The sequence below is a fragment of the Scyliorhinus canicula genome, chromosome 2 (assembly GCF_902713615.1).
Source record: "Scyliorhinus canicula chromosome 2, sScyCan1.1, whole genome shotgun sequence".
Taxonomy (NCBI): Eukaryota; Metazoa; Chordata; class Chondrichthyes; order Carcharhiniformes; family Scyliorhinidae; genus Scyliorhinus; species Scyliorhinus canicula.
The window spans coordinates 133,761,278-133,783,035 of NC_052147.1; the positions used below are offsets into that span (position 1 = coordinate 133,761,278).

At 53.0% G+C, this 21,758-nt stretch overlaps 1 protein-coding gene across 2 annotated transcripts in view; it reads left to right on the forward strand.

Annotated features, from left to right (window-relative positions):
• Window positions 1–21,758, forward strand: part of LOC119958485 — a 705,387-nt gene that overhangs the window by 55,296 nt on the left and 628,333 nt on the right. For both annotated transcript variants that reach the window (XM_038787045.1, XM_038787049.1), the window contains one exon: window positions 20,122–20,224. In XM_038787045.1, the coding sequence (XP_038642973.1) occupies window positions 20,122–20,224 (103 nt within the window). The remainder of the gene's footprint in view (window positions 1–20,121; window positions 20,225–21,758) is intronic.

A 21,758-nucleotide genomic window follows, 5' to 3' on the forward strand; every position in this document is an offset into this window, starting at 1 on the left:
GTTGCCTCTGTTATTTATTTTTAAAATGTTTTTATCAAGGCATTTATATCTTTAGATCAAACACAACCACAACCAAAAGAAGAAATTCCAAACAGGAATCACATAACAAATAAATAACTAACACTCCAAAGTCCCACCCTCCCTGCTGTTACCCTCCACCTACCCTACCTCCTTTTTAACCCCAGAATCCCCCCTCCCCTACCCCCTGCTAATTTCTTAACTATCCTCGAAGAAATAGATAAACGGTTTCCAGCTCTGGGCAAACCCACCCACAGTCCCTCTCAAGGCGAACTTGATTTTTTTCCAGCCTGAGGAATTCCGCAAGGTCGCTCACCCACACCCCTGGCTTCGGCGGCCCCGAGTCCCTCCATTCCAGCAGGGTCTGTCTCCGGGCTACCATGGAGGCAAAGGCCAAAACGTTGGCCTCTCTCACCCCCTGGACTCCTGTGTCTTCTGACACTGGACTCTGGACCACCTTCACCCCTAACACCTTCGACATAACGTCAGCAAACCCCCACCAGAATCCCTCCAGTTTAGGACCGGCACAAAACATGTGGACATAGTTCGCGGGCCCACACATACCCCACCCTACCTATCCTCCACCCTCTCAAAAAATCTGCTCATTCTGACCACCCTCGTATGCGCTCTGTGGACTACCTTGAATTGAATAAGGCTAAGCCTAGCACACAAAGCGGATGCATTCACTCTCCTCAGAGCCTCTTCCCATTCCCCAGCCTCCAACTCCCTCCCCAGCTCTTCCTCCAACTTCTGCTTAACGTCTCCTATCGGGGCGCCCTCCCAGTCCATTAATTCTTTGTAAATCTCCAACTTCTTGCCCTCGCCAACCCCTGTTTTCGACACCACCTTTTCCTGCAACCGCAGTGGTGACAGGTCGGGAAAGGACGGCACCTGTGTCCTCACATAATCCCCCACCTGTAAGTACCAGAACCCATTTCCGCTGGGCAGCTCATACTCCTCTACCAATCCCTCCAAGCTCGAAAAGCTGCTCCCCACGAATAGGTCGTCAAACCGCTCAATCCCCGCCTGCCACCATCCCTGGAATCCCGCGTCTACCCCCCCCTCTCCAGCCTCAGGTGCTGCCACCACTAACCCCACACTCTCAGGGTCGCCACCATCACCGGACTTGTGGAATACCTGGCCAGCGAGAATGGCAGAGGCACTGTTTGTAGTGCCTCTAAACTAGTGTCCTTACATGAGGCTGCCTCCATCCGCTCCCACACCGACTCATCCCCCATTACCCACTTCCTGACCATGGCTATATTTGCTGCCCAGTAGTAGTTCATCAAATTTGGCAAAGCCACACACACACACACCCCCCCCCCCCCCCCCCACCCCACCAACCTGCCCCTTACTCCAGCATCACCTCCACCCATGGGGCTTCTCCCGCCATTGTTGCCCCTATTAGGGGTATACGCGACTCAGGGGGTGGCCCTCAGGACCCGCCCCCCACCAAGGACTGGGGCAGCAGCTCTAGAGCACCCAGGCTGCATTCCCAACTTCAAAGGTGGCTAATTACCTCCTCCTATCCCATCAACAGCTATTTTGCCAGCTTAAATAGGTGTGCTTAAGGGCACCTACTTGACCTCCCCTTAGGGAGCCAGTTACATTTCGGGTGGGCATTAGATAGGGTGTGCGTCATGTTAATGATATTGAGCTTGCCCTCAATTGGTGTTAATTGTCATGGCAGAATCTGGAACCTGCCAACAGGAGCGGGCCAGTTAGATCGGAAACCGATAGACACCCGATATAGATCCTGATTTTGGTCTTTCCCGCAATCTGACTGGTTTGCACAAATCCGCACTGGGTGCAACACGGCCGTTAGATTGCACCCATTATGCCAAACTTAACAAACCTTGCTTCATCTACACTTGGAACTAATATGTATAGTTGGGATCAACATATCAACATAAGAGTGAGCAAAGAAGATTAACAAGGATTATACCAGAACTGCAAATGCATACCCTTCATGAAAGACTGGCTCTCTTTTCTTGGAAAGAGATGGTTGAGCGGTGATCTATTGGAGATCTTGATTAAAGGTTTTCATAGAATAGGTAAAGAGAAGTGGGAATAAAAGAACTTGAGGTCATTAGTAGAAGATGTCCACACAGGCTTATGGAAAGCATGGGTGGATTTAACTTTCCTCTGCCAGCATGTTTGCCGTCAGGGGTGTTCGTAAAATCCAGTGGGTGGCTTCTCCCAGACCTGTCTGAAATTTTACAGAGGAAATATTGGATAGCCTGTTCACCTTTGAGACCTTAATGTAGCCGATTAAGGCCCTCATCCTGCAACCAATAAGAGGGAAAAGCGTACTTGGCCTCATCCTCACCAATCTACCTGCTGCAGATGCATCCATGACAGTATCGGTAGAAGTGACAACTGCACAGTCCTTGTGGAGACAAAGTGCAGTCTTCACATTGAGGATTACCCTCCATCGTGTTGTGTGGCATGACCACCATGTGAAATGGGATCGACTTCAAACAGATTGAGCAACTCAAGATTGGGAATCCATTAGTTGTTGTGGGCCATCAGCAGCAGCAGAATTGTATTCAACCACAATCTGCAATCTCATGGCTCGGCATAACCCCCACTCTACCATTACCACCAAGCCAGGGGATCAAGCCTGGTTTGTGGCTGAGCAGAGGTCCCTGGACATGGTCGCCGGGGTGGAGATTGGCCGCAGGCGAGGAAGTGAGACCCCACTGAGTTGAGGTTCTCCATGCCATGTGTGTCAATGCCCTCCAACACCGCTCCCACACCACCCTCATCCTCACCACCACCCTCAGCGACAGCGTGACTGGTCCTCACCATATATGTTAACGGGATCCTTGAAGATTTGGTGAATAGAGGGCAGGAGGGACCAAAAAAGGGCAAAGGAATTTGGAAGTCTTTTGTGGGTGGAAGTCAGACAGAAATGGGCCAGAATTTTCCAGCTGTTGGGATTCCCTTTTCCCGCTGGCAGCGCACCCCTGTGTGGCTTCGATGGGAAATCCCATTGACAAGTGGTGGGAATAGTGAATCCTGTCGCCAGAGAACGGAGTACTGCCGAGAAACTTGCAGCTGGGGGACAGGAGAATCCTAACCATGGTTTTTCTTCGCAGTCTTTTCCTCTCAGTGAAAAAGGATCAGCATTATTTATTTATTACGGGGTGTTGCCCTCACATACTTTTTTTATTGGCAGAAAAGAGTGAATTAGAAAAGGAGATGGACAATGAGTCATTTTCAAAATATGAGGGTGAGGAGAAAGAAATAAAGGACAGTGTGGAATTTCAGCAGTGACATGCTCTGGGGTGGTATCTTTGAAGTTGGGAGTTTGTATGTTTTGGGGGTTGAAACAGGACATTATATATATAACCTGAGGTGCATCTAACCTGAGCTGTACCTAACCTTAGCTGTACCTAACATGGCAATGCTAGCCACTGATTCTGAGTGCTTGAAATGGAATGTTTCCATTCCCAGCATTGAATACATTCACTTTGATGAGAAGATTTAAAAAATCAAAATATGAAAAGTAATTTCAAAGAATAAAATGTAGCTAGCCAGATATTGATATCTTTAAAACTGCAATTAAATAGCTGAGAGAAATTTATTTTTTGGCAACATAACAGAGTTAATTGCAGGGTGCTTTTAAATTCAGAATATTTCCTGGTTGATGCTTGATGCTTCATAGATCATCAAAAAGCTAGCAATCTCTATTATGTCCAAGACTCTATTAATACTGTTCTTATAGTTGAAAAGCTGCTACTTCTGATACAAAATTACAAGGTAATTGCAAAACGGGACCAGATGTGTGTTTCAGGCCAAGACTTAGCTCTCAGTTCTTTTGTATCTGAAAATTATAGCAGCAATCTCAAAATTCTTACTTGAATTTGGAATAAAATCAATCATCTGGAGGCCACAATAGGGGAGAAATTGGGCTCAATAGTAATATGCATGTGGGTGGTGTTGGGTTAAATTTTCAAATGCGTGAAACATGGCCTTGACCTGTTGCGTGTGCATCCACAAAGAAACTTGGCAGGGAAACAGGCAAAATAAAACAGCGCTTTATCAGAATAGTCAAAGATCGGAAAGCTAGACTTGAATGAAGACTTAGTGTTCACACTACTTTCTCAGCTCCCTTGAGGAAATGATTTGGTGAGCGTACTTGTGAGCGTATTGTCTTTAGTTTTGAGGTGTTTGTACAGAGAAGATCACATTAGATGATATCATAGCTGTTTTTAATAGGAGTTCAGGTGAAGCAGACAATCAATATGGGCGGCAAGGTAACACAGTGGTTAGAACTACTGCCTCACAGAACCAAGGACCCGCATTCAATAACAACCTTGGGTGAATGCCCATGTGGAATCTGTACGTTGCGACACCGGAAGCTTGAATCACGATTGGACAGAGAATCATGCGTAATTGAAAAATCGATGTTTGCGTGGTGGTGTTTTCTACGCTTGGTAAATTAAATGGATAACTCATCTGGTGATTGTATGTTGTGGTATATTTATAAAGACAAGTACATGTTTGTAGTGGTATGCATAAGCAATTGTACATGTAAATATGTTTGTCCCCCGACCATTACGTGGCAAGTTATACCATGTGACACTAACCTAGGGGGAGGGGAGTCTGTAGGAGAATTTGTCGTAGTTAGTTGTGTTTGTGATTGTTCCAGTTTGTTAATAATAGTTTCCTACCCACAGTTTGTTATACAATAATAAATTTGACTAGTCTAGAATTAGATGTTCTTTGGTACACCGACTCAGCGGTTGTCTCTGTACTAGAACATAACATGGTACCAGAAGTGGTGATCACGCACGCAGAAGATAGGTGAGTCCTTTAATAGCTTTCCTACCACCCTCGAGTTGAAAGCACAAACTTGTAACTTCGCGACGTTAAAATCCTCGATGATTTGCGATCAGACTGTCTTAGGAATTAATAATAATATGGCGTGTGAACGTCTCTTATTATCTCTTATTGGGGAATGAGCTTCAGTAAGAAAATGCGATTAAGAGCTCCCATGCTAGTGAACTAGTTGCACAACATGCAAACACATTGATGTGGTCTCCACAGCGGTGGCCATTTTGAACGCTTGTCAGAAGCAACCATTACACATAAATGATGTTGAAACAGGCACCGACCGAGGCAATGTCCAGCACATGGAAAAGTTTGCACAAAGTGCAAAGGTAAAAATCATTTTGCCATTTTTAGGGGCAGCACGGTAGCATGGTGGTTAGCATAAATGCTTCACGGCTCCAGGGTCCCAGGTTCGATTCCCGGCTGGGTCACTGTCTGTGTGGAGTCTGCACGTCCTCCCCGTGTGTGCGTGGGTTTCCTCCGGGTGCTCCGGTTTCCTCCCACAGTCCAAAGATGTGCGGGTTAGGTGGATTGGCCATGCTAAATTGCCCGTAGTGTCCTAAAAAGTAAGGTTAAGGGGGGGTTGTTGGGTTACGGGTATAGCGTTGATACGTGGGTTTGAGTAGGGTGATCATTGCTCGGCACAACAGCGAGGGCCGAAGGGCCTGTTCTGTGCTGTACTGTTCTATGTTCAGACAATGTTTCACAAACAAGAAAGTTAATCTAGAGAAGTCCATCAATGTGATTGATGATATTAAATTAGAAGGCACATTTTTCATCGAATGAAGACAGGGCCAATGAAACCAGAGTAAAATGTCGTCGACAGAAACAAAAAGTTACAAAAATTATATTACATCAATAACAAAAGACAACTGGACAGATTCTTTGTTAATAAATAAATCACTCAGCAATGTTAGATTAGACACAGGAGTAAGAGCGAACCTTAGAAGCATCAGTCATATTGAAACTATGAAAATTAAACCCAGACTATTAAACAAGACAGTCTTCTTGAAGGATTATAATGTTCCGAATATTGATACATTGGGGATGTGTAAACTCGATGTCCAAGTAAAAGATAAAGTTCACAAAGTCAAATTCCCCATAGTAGCTAAATATCATGTGTTGCTGTTAGGTGTTGAAGTGTGTGAAGCACTGGAACTGATAAAAAGAGTATATAGCACTGATTGTGCACTGAACACACACAATGGATCGGTGGAGTCCATTGTGCAGGTTTTTCCAGAAATCTTCCAGGGTTTTGCTGTTTTGCCGTTCATCTACAAGATTCAACTAAAAAATTATGCTCAACCAGTGATGCGTGGGGCAGGATTCTCCGACCCTTCATGCCACTCCTTCGTGCCGGAGTTGCCCGCCCCGCCAGTTTTCGAAGAATCCCGCTCATGCTCCGAGAAGAGTTCCAGCATCATTACATGACGATCTAAAACCGGAATTGGACAGAATGACACATTATTATTATTATCTTGGTGGAATCAAAAAGATCGAAGGGCCAACAGATTGGATCAATTCGATGGTGTATGTAAAAAATCTTAATAATGATCTCCGATCCTAAGCGAGAGGAGATCATAAGTGAGATGTCCAGTGCAAAATACTTCAGCAAACTTGATGCATCGCAAGGATTCTGGCAGCTCAAGCTATATGAAGAGAGTACCAAATATTGTACGTTCAGTACTCTATTTGGTAGATTTTGCTTTCTTTGTATGCCCTTTGGCATATTCTCAGCGTCAGAAATTTTCCACAGAGTGAAGGAATACATTGTATAATAATATATAGAATCTTTATTATTGTCGCAAATAGGTTTACATTAAATGAAGTTACTGTGAAAATCCCTTAGTCACCACACTCCGACGCTTGTTCAGGTACAATGAAGGAGAATTCAGAATGTCCAATTTACCGAACAAGCTCGTCTTTCGGGACTTGTGGGAGTAAACCGGAGCACCCAGAGGAAACCCATACAGACACGGGAAGAACGCACAAGACAATGACCGAAGCAAGGAATCAAACCTGGGACCCTGGCTCTGTGAAGCAAAGGGTTCTTACCACTGTTCTACCATGTTGCCCAAATTGTTGAAGGTATTCAGGGTGTTCGAGTATATGTTGATGTTATCATCATTTGGAATTCCACCCAAGAGGAACACAATGACAGGCTGATAAGAGTTTTGCAAAATGTCAGAAAAAATGGGCTACGTCTCAACAAGGCCAGGTGTCAGTTTGGTGTGAAGGAAATCATGTTCCGAGGAGACAGGTTATCTGCTCATGGAATAAAGCCTGATGACATGAAGATACAAGCTATTATAAATATGCCTTGACCAACAGACAAAAAGGGAATACTAAGAGTGCTGGACACGATCAATTTCATTAGTAAATTTATATCAAATGTCTCACCGAAGGCAGCATATCTTAGACAAGTCCTGAAAAAAGTGAATAACTTCACTTGGTCAGACAAACATGAACAAGAGTGGATCACATTAAAAACATCTCTATAGACAACTCCAGTTCTAACATTTTTCGATCCTACAAAAAATACCAAGATTTCAACAGATCTAGGTCCAGGATGCATCTAGGATGGTCTAGGTGCAGTTCTGCTGCAACAGCAAACCAGTAGCATATGCTTCCATATCAATGACAGAATCTAAATGTTGTTATGCTCAAATAGACAAAGAATGTCTTGAGGTTAGTGTACAGATTAGAGAAATTCCACAGTTATGTGTATGGTCTATCTACTTTCATTGTCGAGACAAATCAGACAGTTGGTTGCCATAGTCAAGGAAAATCTTTGTGAGATGTCACCTCGCATTCAATGGATAACGAAACTTCAGAGGTATGACTTTGAATTGATCTATACACTGGGCAAGTACATTGTAGAAGCAGATGCGCTGTCCAGAGCTACAGCAGCACTAGATGACAATTCTATGGAAGAGGATGCGTAAGTTCATGGTGGATATGATCACAAAAACACTACCAGTGTCAGATGCAAAGTCAAAGCTGATTGTTGAAGAAACGGAAAGGAAGTATTACAAATGGTGATACACAATCTCAACAATGGGTGGCCGAAAGGTTCATGTTACAAGTATTATTATATACTATCAGAGCTAAGTGTAGCAAATGGTTTGTTACTAAGACAAGAGAGAATCTTTATTCCACAGTCTCTGCGCAAAGAAATACTGCAAAAGATTCACGAGGGTCACCTTGGAATCTAAAAATGCAAGAGAAGAGCTCAAGATAATAAATCAAGGAATAAATAAAGATATGAAGACAATGGTGGAAAAGTGTACCATTTGTCAACGATATCAATATCGACAAACAAAGGAACCAATCGATGGGCGAAATTGTATCAGTTCCCTGGCAAAAGGTTGAGATAGACTTGAAGGTAACGAAGATAAAGAACATTTGCTAACAGTGGACCACTATTCAAACTATCCTGAAGTGGCACAGTTGTCAGGTTTGTCAGCCAATTGTGTTATTTCACACTCAAAAGTAATATTTGCACAACTTGGTATTCCTCAGATCGTTATGGGTGATAATGGACTGTATTTCAATTGTAAGGAATGGAAGGCATTTGCACAGCATTGTGACTTCAGACATATAACACCAAGTCCATCGTACCCTCAGTCTAATGGCAAAGCAGAAAAAGGTGTGCAGATAGTCAGTGACTGAAAAAAGCTATGGACAGTCAAGATGATCGATAGCATTGCTCAGCTATTGTGCATCTCCTTTAAGTTGTGGTTTGACGCCATCAGAACCGTTGATGAATCAAAAGCTATGAACAACTCTGCTATGCCATATAAGCAACAAGCAAATGAGAAGATAAGGGACCAGTTACAATCTCAAAAGAAGAAGTATAAGAGATACTATGACAAGTCAAACAGGGCTCTGAAACCTTTAAATCCAAATGATGTAGTGGGAGTGGAGGATCCTGATGGTTGGTCAAATTATGCAACAGTATTACAGAAAATAGGTCCAAGATCCAACACTGTAATCATGGAGCAAGGGCAGGAACTAAGCAGAAACAGACGAGCACTCCTAAAAGTTAAACAACCTACTGGTGGGTCGGGTACAGGCGGTTAAAATGAACGTATTGCTGCGATTTCTGTTTATTTTTCAATGCCTGCCGATTTTCCTGCCAAAGGCTTTTTTCAGAGAGATTGAGAGAAGGATTGCTTCATTCATATGGGAGGGAAGGTGGCCAGAGTTAGAAAGGTGCTGCTACAGAGGGGAAGGCAGGCAGGCGGTTTGGGTCTTGCGAACCTGATGTATTACAACTGGGCGACGAATGTGGAGAAGGTGCAATGAGAATTTGGAGGCAGTTTCGCCAACATTTCGGGTTGGGGGCAGGGTCAAGGGAAATGCCAATTCGGGGGAACCACAGATTTGAGCCAGGGAGGTGGGATGGAAATTTTCGGGAATGGGAGGAGAAGGGGATTAAGAGCTGGGTCAGAGGGTTGATTCCCAGTGGGTCACAATGGAGGAGAGTTTGTGCAGGGGGTTGGAATTGAAAGCACTAGCAACAGCGCCGCTCCCAATTACCCCGGGGAAATACTCAGGGAGTCCGGTAATAATAGCTTCATTGAGAATTTGGAGGCAGTTTCGCCAACATTTCGGGTTGGGAGCAGGGTCAAGGGAAATGCCAATTCAGGGGAACCACAGATTTGAGGCAGGGAGGTGGGATGGAAATTTTCGGGAATGGGAGGAGAAGGGGATAAAGACACTAAAAGATTTGTTTCTTAGGGGGCGGTTTGCAGGATTGAAGGAGCTGGAAGTGAAGTATGGCTGGAGCAGGGGGAAATGTTTAGATACATGCAGGTTTGAGATTTTGCCAGCAAGGAGATACAGAGCTTTCCGGTGGAGCCGGCCTCCACATTGCTGGAGGAGGTGCTGACGACAGGGGGACTGGAGAAGGGGGTAGTGTCAGTGGTTTATGAAGCTATTTTGGAAGAGGAGAAGGTACCACGGGAAGGGATCAAAGCAAAGTGGGAGGGAGAGTTGGGAGAGGATATGGAGGAGGGGTTCTGATGCGAGGTGCTCCGGAGAGTGAATGCGTCCACCTCGTGTGCGAGGTTGGGGCTGATACAGCTGAAGGTGGTATACAGAGCACACCTCACGAGGGCGAGGATGAGCCGATTCTTTGAAGGAGTAGAAGATGTGTATCCTGCTAATCACATTCATATGTTTTGGTCCTGTCCAAAGCTAGAGGATTACTGGAAGGAGGTTTTTAGGGTAATTTCTAAAGTGGCCATATTCGGGGTGTCAGACCAGCCAGGGTTGGAAACTGGTGCGGAGGCAGATGTTGTAGCCTTCGCTTCTTTGATCGCCCAAAGGTGGATCCTGATAGGTTGGAGAGCAACCTCCCCACCCTGTGCCCTGGCGTGGCGGGGGGACCTGTTGGAATTCTTAACTCTTGAGAAGGTTAAGTTTGAACGGAGGGGAAGGGTGGAGGGATTCTACAATTCATGGGCATTATTCATTATGCACTTTCAAGAACTGGATAACATCGAACGTTAGTTGGGACATGTGGGTGGGAGGGTTGGGGGGAGGGGGGCTCTGTGTGTTAATGGCGACAATGTGTGATCCCTAATTCCTTTTTGTCATTTGTTTGTGTGAACATGCGGGCTAGTGTTTGGGGTTTGGTGGGAGGATGGGATTGTTGTTATTGATATGGGGATTGACATATTTGTTACTGATTATTGCATATTGTTGGTGGGTGTAAATTTGAGAGAAAATGTGAAAAAGGAGAATAAAAAAATATTTTTAAAAAGTTAAACAACCTGTTGCTCAATTGCAAGTGATCGATGTCTAGGAAAACTTATATTCTTCAAAAGCAACAGACAGAAGATTAATCAAATATTATTGCGCAGTCTGAAGTTCTGAACGGCGATATGGTCATATCAGTTGCACCTACAGAAATGCAAGACTGTGAATCAGGTTCATCGGATCTACCAAAGTTAAGAAGATCAACAAGACATAGAAAAAAACATGAAAGAATGAATCTATAATTGGACAATATAATGTACATGATATAAATTACTGTAAATTATTGTGCTATGTATATCATACGTAATATTTATTGAAATGATTTATATATATTTTGTTCAAAATCTGAAGAAAAGGGATGTAGTGATATGCATACGCAATTGTACATGTAAATATATTTAACCTCTACTCACTAGGTGGCAGGCAAGTTCTACCTTGTGACACTAACCAAGAGGGAGCCTGGAGGAGAATTTGCCGTGGTTAGTTGTGCTTGTGATTGTTCCAGTTTTTTAGCATTATTTCCCAACCCACAATTTGTCATATATTAATAAATTTGACTAGTCTAGAACTAGATGTTCCACGGTATGCCGATTCAGTGATTATCTTTGTGCTAGAACATAACAACTAACTATTTGATATAAAAATGACAATTAACATACTTTTTAATTCAGATTCAGCTGTAAAAAGCTGGGGGAAAAGCAAATTAGACAGATTTTTAACAAAGAGGTTCACATCGAAACAAGTTCCATCTTGATCAAGAATTGTTTACATATAAATGGAGATTGTCATGAGAATGTCACTTTAAGAAATATTTGTCTGCTCAAGTTACTGCAGTGGTGTCAGAGTGTGGATGGAGCTGGGCTGTCTGTCAGTTTTTAGTTTCGCTTTGAGAAAAGCTTGGGTGTGTCTGTTTTTTTAGTTTTGTTTTAGTGTTGAAGCTGCAGTCAGCCAGAGAAGGTGTAATGTTCTCTCTGCCATGTAAAGACTATGGGCGCGATTCTGCGCACTCACGACGGGGCGGAGAATAGCGGGCGGCGCAAATTTTTACGGCGACGCTGGTCCGATGCCCTCCCGCTATCCTCCGAACCCCGCACAATCTCCGAGTCGCCATTCCCACCAAACGCCTCTATTATGCCCCCGACACGACCAGAATCGCTACTAATTGCCCCCCCCCCCCCCCGCTATTCACCGGCCTGGATGGGCCGAAGTCCCGACTTAATCGCGCACTGTTTACACGGCGTGAAACACACCTGCTTTTTAAGTTCGTCAACCAGTCGTGCTGGCTGACGACTGCTGCCAGGAGGTTAGCGCACCGCTCAGCGCACCGCTCGAGTCTGGCCACAACGGGGAAGGCATCCCTGAGAACGGGAGGGGGGGCCCAGAGTGGGGGAGACGGAGGGGGTGAGTGGGGGAGACGGAGAGGGCAGTGGGGGAGACGGAGGGGGGGAGTGTGGGAGACGGAGGGGGGAGTGGGGGAGACGGAGGGGGGAGTGGGGGAGACGGAGGGGGGAGTGGGGGAGACGGAGAGGGCAGTGGGGGAGACGGGGTGGGGGTGGGGGAGACGGAGGGGGGGAGTGGGGGGAGACGGAGGGGAGTGGGGGAAACGGAGTGGGGGAGTCGGAGGGGAGGGGATTGGGGGAGACGGAGGGGAGTGGGGGAGTCGGAGGGGAGGGGATTGGGGGAGACGGAGGGGAGTGGGGGAGACGGAAGGGGGGAGGGGGGAGTGGGGGGAGACGGAGGGGGGGAGTGGGAGGGGGGGGAGGGGGGGAGACGGGAGGGGGGAGGGGGGGGAGACGGGAGGGGGGAGTGGGGGAGACGGGAGGGGGGAGTGGGGGAGACGGAGGGGGGGAGGGGAGTGGGGGAGACGGAGGGGGAGTGTAGGGGGGGAGGGGGGGAGGTGGGAGGGGGGGGAGGGGGGTGGGGGGGGAGGGGTGGTGGGAGGGGGGGGGAGGGGGGTGGGAGGGGGGGAGGGGGGGAGTGGGAGGGGGGGAGGGGGGAGTGGGAGGGGGGGAGGGGGGAGTGGAGGGGGGGGGGAGTGGGAGGGGGGGAGGGGGGAGTGGGAGGGGGGGGGGAGTGGGGGGGGGGAGGGGGGGAGTGGGAGAGGGGAGGGGGGGAGGGAGGGGTGGGGGAGGGGGGAGTGGGGGGAGTGGGAGGGGGGAGTGGGGGGGGGAGTGGGGAGTGGGGGGGGGGGAGTGGTGGGGGGGGGGAGTGGGGGGGTGGGGGGGGGGGGAGTGGTGGGGGGGGTGAGTGGGGGGTGGGGGGGTGGGGGGGGGAGTGGGGGGGGGGGAGTGGGAGGGGGGGGGTGGGGAGGGGGGGGATGTGAGTGGGGGGGGGGGAGTGGGAGGGGGGGGGAGTGGGAGGGAGTGGGGAGTGGGAGGGGGGGGGGGGGGGAGTGGGGGGGGGGAGTGGGGGGGGGAGGGGGGGAGGTGGGGGGGGAGTGGGGGGGGGGAGGGGGGAGTGGGGGGGGAGTGGGAGGGGGGGGAGTGGGAGGGGGGGGAGTGGGAGGGGGGAGGGGGGAGGGGGGAGTGGGGGGGGGGGAGTGGGGGGGAGTGGGGGGGGGGGGAGTGGGAGGGGGGGGGAGTGGGAGGGGGGGGGAGTGGGAGGGGGGAGGGGGGAGTGGGAGGGGGGGGGAGTGGGGGGGGGGAGTGGGAGGGGGGAGGGGGGAGTGGGGGGGGGGGAGTGGGGGGGGGGGAGTGGGCGGGGGGGGGGAGTGGGAGGGGGGGGGAGTGGGAGGGGGGGGGAGGGGAGGGGGGAGGGGAGTGGGAGGGGGGAGGGGGAGTGGGATGGGGGGAGGGGGGTAGTGGGAGGGGGAGGGGGGAGTGGGAGGGGGGAGGGGGGAGTGGAGGGGGGAGGGGGGGAGTGGGAGGGGGAGGGGGGAGTGGGAGGGGGGGGGGAGAGGGGGGGGAGTGGGAGGGGGGGGGGGGAGGGGGGGAGGGAGGGGGAGGGGGGGGGAGGGGGGGGGGAGGGGGGGGGAGGGGGAGGGAGGGGGGGAGGGGGGAGGGAGGGGGGGAGTGGGGTGGGGGGAGTGGGGTGGGGGGAGAGGGGGGGAGGGGGAGTGGGGTGGGGGGAGTGGGGGGAGTGGGGGGAGTGGGAGGGGGAGGGAGTGGGGGGAGTGGGAGGGGGAGGGAGGGGGGAGTGGGGTGGGGGGAGTGGGAGTGGGGGTGGGGGGAGTGGGGGGGGGTGGGGGGAGTGGGGGGGGGGGGAGGGAGGGGGGGAGTGGGGTGGGGGGAGGGAGGGGGGGGAGTGGGGGTGGGGGGAGGAGAGGGGGTGGGGGGGAGGGGGGACCGTGGGGTAGGGGGGGGGGGAGTGGGGTGGGGAGGGGGGAGAGGGGTGGGGGTAGGGGGATGGGGGTAGGGGGAGTGGGTGGGGGAGGGGGGATGAGGGGGTGGGGGTGGGGGGGGGTGGTAGGGGGGGGGGAGTGGGGTGGGGAGGGGGGAGAGAGGGGGGTGTGGGGTAGGGGGGAGGGGGGGGGGGGTAGGGGGGAGGGGGGTGGGGGGGAGTGGGGGGGGGGGGGAGTGGGGTGGGGGGGGAGGGGGGGGGAGGGAGGGGGGGGAGGGAGGGGGGGGGGGAGGGGAGGGGGGGGGGAGGGGGGGGGAGTGGGAGGGGGGGGGAGTGTGGGGGGCGTGGGAGGGGGGGGGGGGGGGGGGGGGGGGGAGTGGGGGGGGGGGAGTGGGGGGGAGGGGGGGGAGTGGGTGGGGGGGGAGGGGGGGGGAGTGGGGGGGGGGGGGGGGGAGTGGGAGGGGGGGGGGGGGGGGGGGGGAGTGGGGGGGGGGGAGTGGGAGGGGGGGGGGAGTGGGAGTGGGGGGGGGAGGGGGAGTGGGGGGGGGGAGTGGGATGGGGGGGGGGGGAGTGGGAGTGGGGGGGGGGAGTGGGAGTGGGGGGGGGGCGTGGGAGGGTGGGGGGGAGTGGAGGGGGGGGGGGTGGAGGGGGGGGGGGAGTGGGGAGGGGGAGTGGGAGTGGGCGGGGGGGGAGTGGGGGGGGGGGAGGGGAGGGGGAGGGGGGGAGGGGGAGGGGGGAGGGAGGGGGGGAGTGGGAGTGGGCGGGGGGGGGGGGGGGAGTGGGGGGGGGGAGGGGAGTGGGGAGGGGGGTGGGGGGAGGGAGGGGGGGAGTGGGGAGGGGGGGGGGGGAGTGGGGGGAGTGGGAGTGGGGTGGGGGGGCGTGGGAGGGGGGGGGAGGGGAGGGGGAGGGAGTGGGGTGGGGGTGGGGGGAGTGGAGGGGGGCGAGGGGGGAGGGGGGGGGGGGAGTGGGGTAGACGGAGGGGGGGGAGTGGGGGAGGGGGGGAGTGGGGAGACAGAGGTGGGGGGGAGTGGGGGAGACGGAGGGGGGGGGAGTGGGGGAGACGGAGGGGGGGGGGAGTGGGGGAGACGGAGTGGGGGGGAGTGGGGGAGGGGAGGGGGGGGGGGAGTGGGGGAGACGGAGGGGGGGGGGTTAGGTAGAGAGTGAGCCGTCCAACCCCGTAACAAAATGTCTGCCACCATGCCATGGCGTGCCGGTCACAAGGACAAGGCCACTGTTTGCCCTGTGGCTTACGGACACAGGCCACTGACGCACCCGTGAGGAGGACATAGTTTACTGGCCGTTGGATGTTAGGGTCTCTTTCCTAACAATGACGGACATCACCTGCAGGAGGAGACTCCGGCTGAGTAGGCAGACCGTGATACATATCTGTCACCTCGTGGCGCACCTCGCCCCACGTGGAACGGGGGGAGGACACGCGATCCCGGTTGCCCTCAAGGTGACGGTCGCTCTTAACTTCTATGCTACCGGCTCCTTCCAGTCTCCGAGCGGGGACCTCTCCGGGATTTCCCAGTCATCGGTGCACAGGTGCATCCGGGATGTGACCGACACCTTCTATGCCATCGCGGACCGCTACATCACCTTTCCCGAGGACCGAGCAAGTCAAGACTCACGAGCCCGTGGATTTGCCAGCGTGGCCGGGATACCGAGGGTGCAGGAGGCAATCGATTGTGTTCACGTCCCCATGCGCCCGCCTGCAGGGGACAGGGACATGTTCACAAACAGAAGTGGGACATACTCCATGAATATCCAGGTGGTATGCGACCCCCACATGAGGATCATGAATGTCTGTGCAAGGTTCCCAGGGAGTGTGCATGACTCCTACATACTGGCGCAGTCGTTCATCCCTGCGATGTTTGAGGGACGTCCCCCCGGCTGAGGGGCTGGCTGCTAGGCTAGGTTATCCGCTGAGGTCTTGGCTGATGACGCCTTTCTGGAGGCCTCAGACCAATGCGGAAACACGATACAACGAGGCCCATGCAGCAACCAGGGGTGTGGTGGAGCGCTGCCTTGGCCTCCTGAAGATGAGATTCAGGTGCCTGGACCGCTCCGGAGGGGCCCTGCAGTACCAGGCCGACAGAGTCGCTCGCATTGTTGTGGTCTGCTGTGCGCTGCACAACATCGCGATGCAGAGGGGAGATGACCTGCTGCAGGAGGCGGAGGGAGAAGCCAGTGGCAGTGGTGCCAGCACAGAGGAGGAGGAGAGGGAGGAGGAGGAGGAGGCTGGCGGAGTGGCAGACGCAGCACGCAGACAGGACCCAGGTGCTGGTGATGTCCAGGAGGCGGCACGACGGACCCGGCGAGGACGGAGGGCACGCGACGCCTTGGTGGCAGCATGGTTCTCGCGTCGCATGTGACATCCCCGCTGAACACCAAATCACCACCTGCATTGCTAGTCGTGCAGAGGGTCAACACACAACTGCCACCACCACAACCCCCCCCACCCCAACCCCAACCCCAACCCCAACCCCCAACCCCAACCCCAACCCCCTCTCAGTGTACACTGCTCCACTTAGACATCACCCTTACCACTGGGTCCAGACGGTATTGCACAACATTAATGGCTGTGTCAGCGGGTGTGATCAGTGCCATGTGGAATGATGACAGCCCGCTCTGCGAAGAGCTGTGAGCTCAGAATCGTTAGAGAGAGTCTGACCTATGGCAAAAGCTGAACCATCCACCTTGGTGGCCGCTGAGATCGTCACGGACACTCTGTCACGTGCCTGCGTGGGCTAGCTGTGGGAGGGGGTGGGGGGAGGGGCAGGGACTGCACACCTGGCACCGAAATTTCACCGCTCGTCAACCCCAGCGACACTCGGTCACCATCACGATTCCTGTGGCAGTGGAACAATCACACGGTATTACAAGTAAGGTGGAACAGTGCGTTTAATGTTAACAATTATTTACAGGTGCCCTAGCCCCTACAACGAAACTGTGCCCTTCACCCGTGCCAACTTACTCAGTGTCTATCTTAGTCTATCTACGTCTAACTGATTCCCCAGATGATACAGCAGGAGTGGAGGAGGACTGCTGCGAATTGCCCCCCTCGACTCGTTTCTCCTTGGCCAAGCGTTTTCTGGGGCGACCCGGCCTTGATGGGCCAGGCTGCTCTGCGGACGTCTCGGGTGACATTGTGCCACCCTGCTCTGCCTGCTGCCCACCCGATGCACCAGGGATGGGACGGGGGGAGGCCGAGAATTCCGGGACGTTCCATGATGGAGTTAATGGGACGGGCCCCAAAACCACCTCCTCCCTCGGGGAGCCTGGTGGCCCCCGGGCCTCACTTTGGGACAGAGGTGTGAGCGGGGAGGTGCCCCGTCGTGCCGCCGACACCTGGCGATGCCAGTCCTGGAGGCCTGCAACGGTATCGACCAGGATCCGAAGGTTTGCAGCCACGGAGTCCAGGGAGTTAGACATTCCCGCCAGGGACTGTGCGACCTCAACCTGTGTGCACGACGCCATTCAGCACATGTGTCAGGCGGTTGATGCTCTCGGCGACTGACTGCTGCGACTGGGCCATGACCTGGTGAGACTGGGCCAAGGCCTGCAGGGCGCCGGCAATGTCGTTTTGCCTCTGGCACATTGCTGCCTGTGAGAGGGCAACCCTGTCCAGGGCCGAGGATGACGCGTGCACATTAACCCCAACGCCTTGCATAACCTGACCCATTGCCTCCACCGCGGATGCCACCCGTGCGGTGTCGGCCTGGGTCTCTGCCATGAGTGGCACCACTCCCTGCTCGTGGACGCGGTTCGACTCCTCTAACAGCGTCTGCAGAGTCTGGAAGTCAGCCCTCATCCCGTCATTGTTTCCCTGGGTTTCTTGAGGCATCGGCTGTGCGGGTGGGTTGAGAAACTCCAGGAACTCCGAAAACGTCTGGGAGCCAGCCGCATGCTGGGCCTGGTCTGGCCTCCGCGAGTCCGGGCCCTCGGTTGCTCCGACCTCCACCTGCTGTACCTGCTCAGCTGTGATGTGCGAACCAGACTGTGACCCAGGAGCCTCATCACTAAATAGGGCCGCCGGGGTGAGTGTCTCTGGGATGGTGGATGGTGTGGGAGATAGCAGTGCCGCAAGCCCGATGTTGTCGCAATTTAGCGCCTCCTCTATGGTGTGGGGCCGCTCAGAATCCGGAGGGTTATCGCTGGCCATTTCCGTGGCTTGTGGTATCGCCACCGTCTGGGTGTCCTGCTCCGCAGATTGGGTTGGGGAGGATGGGACTCCCCGCTCATCGGGCACCCTCTGTCGTTCGGCCCCAGGTGAGGTGGGGACAGATGCCTGTGTCCGTCTGCAGCCAGACGGCCCTGGTCGTTCGGCATCACGTCCTAGGGAAGAGAATGAGACGGGTTATTTAGATTTGCTCGGCAGGCCGCTGAACGGTCCCAGTGGGCAGCGTGTGAAGGGACAGAGGATGGGGGAGGTATCCCAGTGGGCAGGGTGTGTGAAGGGACAGAGGATGGGGGAGGTATCCCAGTGGGCAGGGTGTGTGAAGGGACAGAGGATGGGGGAGGGGTGGGTGTTTGTCAAGGAGGGTTGTCTCACTTGTTGCAGCTCCGCCAACCTCGCATAGCGCGACATCCCGGGTGCCAGACCCCCCAACAAGGTCCAGTGCCCTCTGCTCAAAGGTGGTGAGGGGGTGCAGGTTGGGCGAACCCCCTCCAGTCTGGTGCCGGTCACGGGTGTTGTGAGTGGACTTGGCCTATTGGGGGAGGGTACATAGGTAGATCATTACAATACGGCAGGTATCAGCAGTCCGTTCAGATACTGGCACAGTTTGGGGGTCAAGTTGTCATAAGACGATTGCATCTCTCCACGGGGGACAGAGCGCTGGGTCTGTGACAACTTTGTGAACCACCCTCAACTAACTCTGCCCCAATCCCCCTCCACCCCCCGTGCCAGGGGGGAGGTGGGTGATTAAGTTAAGGGGGAGGGATGGTTGTGACCAGGGGGCACCTTCTTGGCACTTACCCTGGCAGCCCTGGTGAGGTCGTGAAGCTTTTTTCGGCACTGCTCTGCTGAGTGAGGGGCCTGCCCCACAGCACTGATGGCAGCACCCACCTTACGCCAGGCCTGGCGCACCGCGCTGGCAGGTTGGCAATGCCCTCTCCGCGGGCAGATGATGCCCCTCCTCTGCTCGACAGCATCGAGCAGCGTATCCACATCTGCTTCAACAAAACGAGGTGCAGCTCTCCTGGGCTCCGACATCATGGCCTACAGATTCTGTGCTAGCCCGCGCCTTTTTACGGCGTCGGGCGGCGTCACGTGGGCGTGATCGTATCGTCGCCGCGTTCCATCGTCATCGCGCACGTGATTGATGCGGCCGCGTTCCTAGCCCATTTCTCGGACGTGAATACGTCGGGAAATGGACCCATCCCGTCCGTCGTCAAACGCGCCCGTTTTTGATGCCAACTTCGCGATTTTTCGCGGGTGCGGAGAATCACGCCCGATATCTTGATCATTTGGTGAATTCAGATGGATAACTGTTCTCAGTAGTGAATTTAAACCTGGTGTGCTTCTGTTAAAAGTTTTTTTTTATGTCGTATGGATTTTAAAAGGAAAGTAAGGATTACTTGGTGTTGTATTCTTTGGGGGTTATATTTGAATTGATAGTTGCTAAGATGTTCACTGTATGTTTTAAAAATGTTAACTTGAGTTCATAGAATAAACATTGTTTTGCTTAAAAAAAAACTTTTCGATTTCTGCTGTACCACACCTGTAGAGTGTGCTGCGTGCTCCCAATACCACAATGTAGTAAATGTTGTGGGTCAGGTGAACTCCATGATACACTTTGGGGTTCTCTTAATCCTGGCCCAGAACAAGATATAGGGTGGAATTCTCCAGCCATTGTAATTCCCTGTTCCCGCTGGTAGCGCAACTCGCCCGTGGGTTTCCTGGTAGTGTGGAGTGCCTTCAATGGGCAATCCCATTGACAAGCTGAAGAGTGAATCCCACCACCAGCTAATGGTGTGCCACCAAGAAACCCTCAGCTGAGGGACCAGAGAATCCAGCTCGTATCCTTTATTCTGTGCTTTACAAAATATTCATTATCGAGTTCAACCACTATTATTCGCTAACTTTAAAAAAATCATTTGTGCAGTAAATAAAAGTCAGATATACCAAAATGTGGTGTTGGGAATTGTGACCAAAAATGTAATCTATACAAATATAAATACAAACACAAATACATTTTTTTAATTGTTCTTTAGTGTCAATGAGATCTGTAATGCAAGGCTTGCCTTTTTCACCTATGAGCAACTGTACCAGAAAGGAATGGCAATTGATAAACACACCTTAATGAGAGCCTTGAAGGTAAGATCAAGTAATTTTGCATATAAAGCAGAAAACGTATACATTTGTATAGCATTATAATTGATACCGACACAAAACTTAGTGCATGCAATGACAAGGGCTCACCCTCGAGCTGCACCCAAACTGCACTTCAAGAACTGTGCCTGTCAGTAGTCAATTGTGATTTTTTTTTTTGTATTTGGGTAATGTAAGGTTGCTGCATTATTGCTTAGTTAAGAACTTCGGAAAATCAATTCAAATATCTGACTCCAAGAAACTGATTTGTGAGGGATTTGGATTTAAATTATTTGTTTATCACAAGTTTCCTTCCTTCCCTTTCTATAAACCCTGGCGACTGTTGAGGCACAAGGACTCTCCATTTCTGAGACTAAGTGACGCCTCCGGGGCAGGATTAGTGGACTTTTAGGGCAGCACAACTTGAGACACTGCTTTACGCCGTGGAGGGGCGAGTAACCCTTTACACTGGGGTGGCCGCCCAGCCGCCGCTATTCGCCAGGCCTGGGCGCAGGTGACAGATAATCAGCGCCGCGGTTACACCCTCAGGACTGGCCTGTAGTGCTGGAAGAAATTGCATGTGTCCCCAGGGTGGCCAGGGTGAGTTGGCAGCACTGTGCCCCTCACACCAAGAACAGGAGAAGACTGGAGGGGGTTGCCAGACCTGTGGCCCCTCATCGCAGCAAAACAGAGGCCACAGAATGTGGTCAGAATGTCCGAAGAAAGGGCAGTCGCTAGTGTGGAGGTCAGCATCGGGTGAGGAAGTGAGACCCTGCTGAATTGCAGTGTCATGCGTGGTATCCCCCCCCCCCCCCCTCCCATCCCGGGCCGTAATGCAATGATGCATTTTTTATTGTGTCTTGCAGGAGCTGCTCTTGATGAAGCGGGCCCTTTTGGTGTCCATCCCCCCCCCAGAACCCCACGTGCTGACCAACGACGACGATGAGACCGACATGGACAGGAGCCATTGACCTATATCTCTGACACCCTGAGCTCGAGTCCGGGGAATAAACTGACTTCCTGTTCCTGTCACAGCTTTCTGCAACACCCTCCACCATCCCAGAGAAACCCACCTTGGTTGGACACTTTAGTGAAGAGGCTCCTGGGACACTATCTGGTGCATACCGCACACTTGCTCCAGTTCAGTAGGTGGAGGTAGGAACTCCCAAGCGGGCGAATGGTCAAAGAGTGGGCCGACTCCAGGGACTAGCTGCCGTCCAGATGGGTTTTGGGCATCTTGAACGGACAGTCTCATCGATTGTGGAGATGCAGTAACAGAGCCAGGGACTATATGAGGGGTTGTTGGCATCCAGCACCTGCAGGTGCATTTGGAGTCCAACCCGCGAGCAGGGGCAGGCGGTGGTGCCGATCCTGCTTGCCACCTAGGCCAACACCGGTGGTGTCCATGGTGGATGCCTTGGGGGCAAAGATTTCGCCATGGGTCAACATGTTCAAGGCAAGAGGTATTTGTGCAGGCGGTGGCTGAGGTCCAGGACAGGGCTGCCCTATCACAGTCAACCATGCACCAGAGCCACCTGGA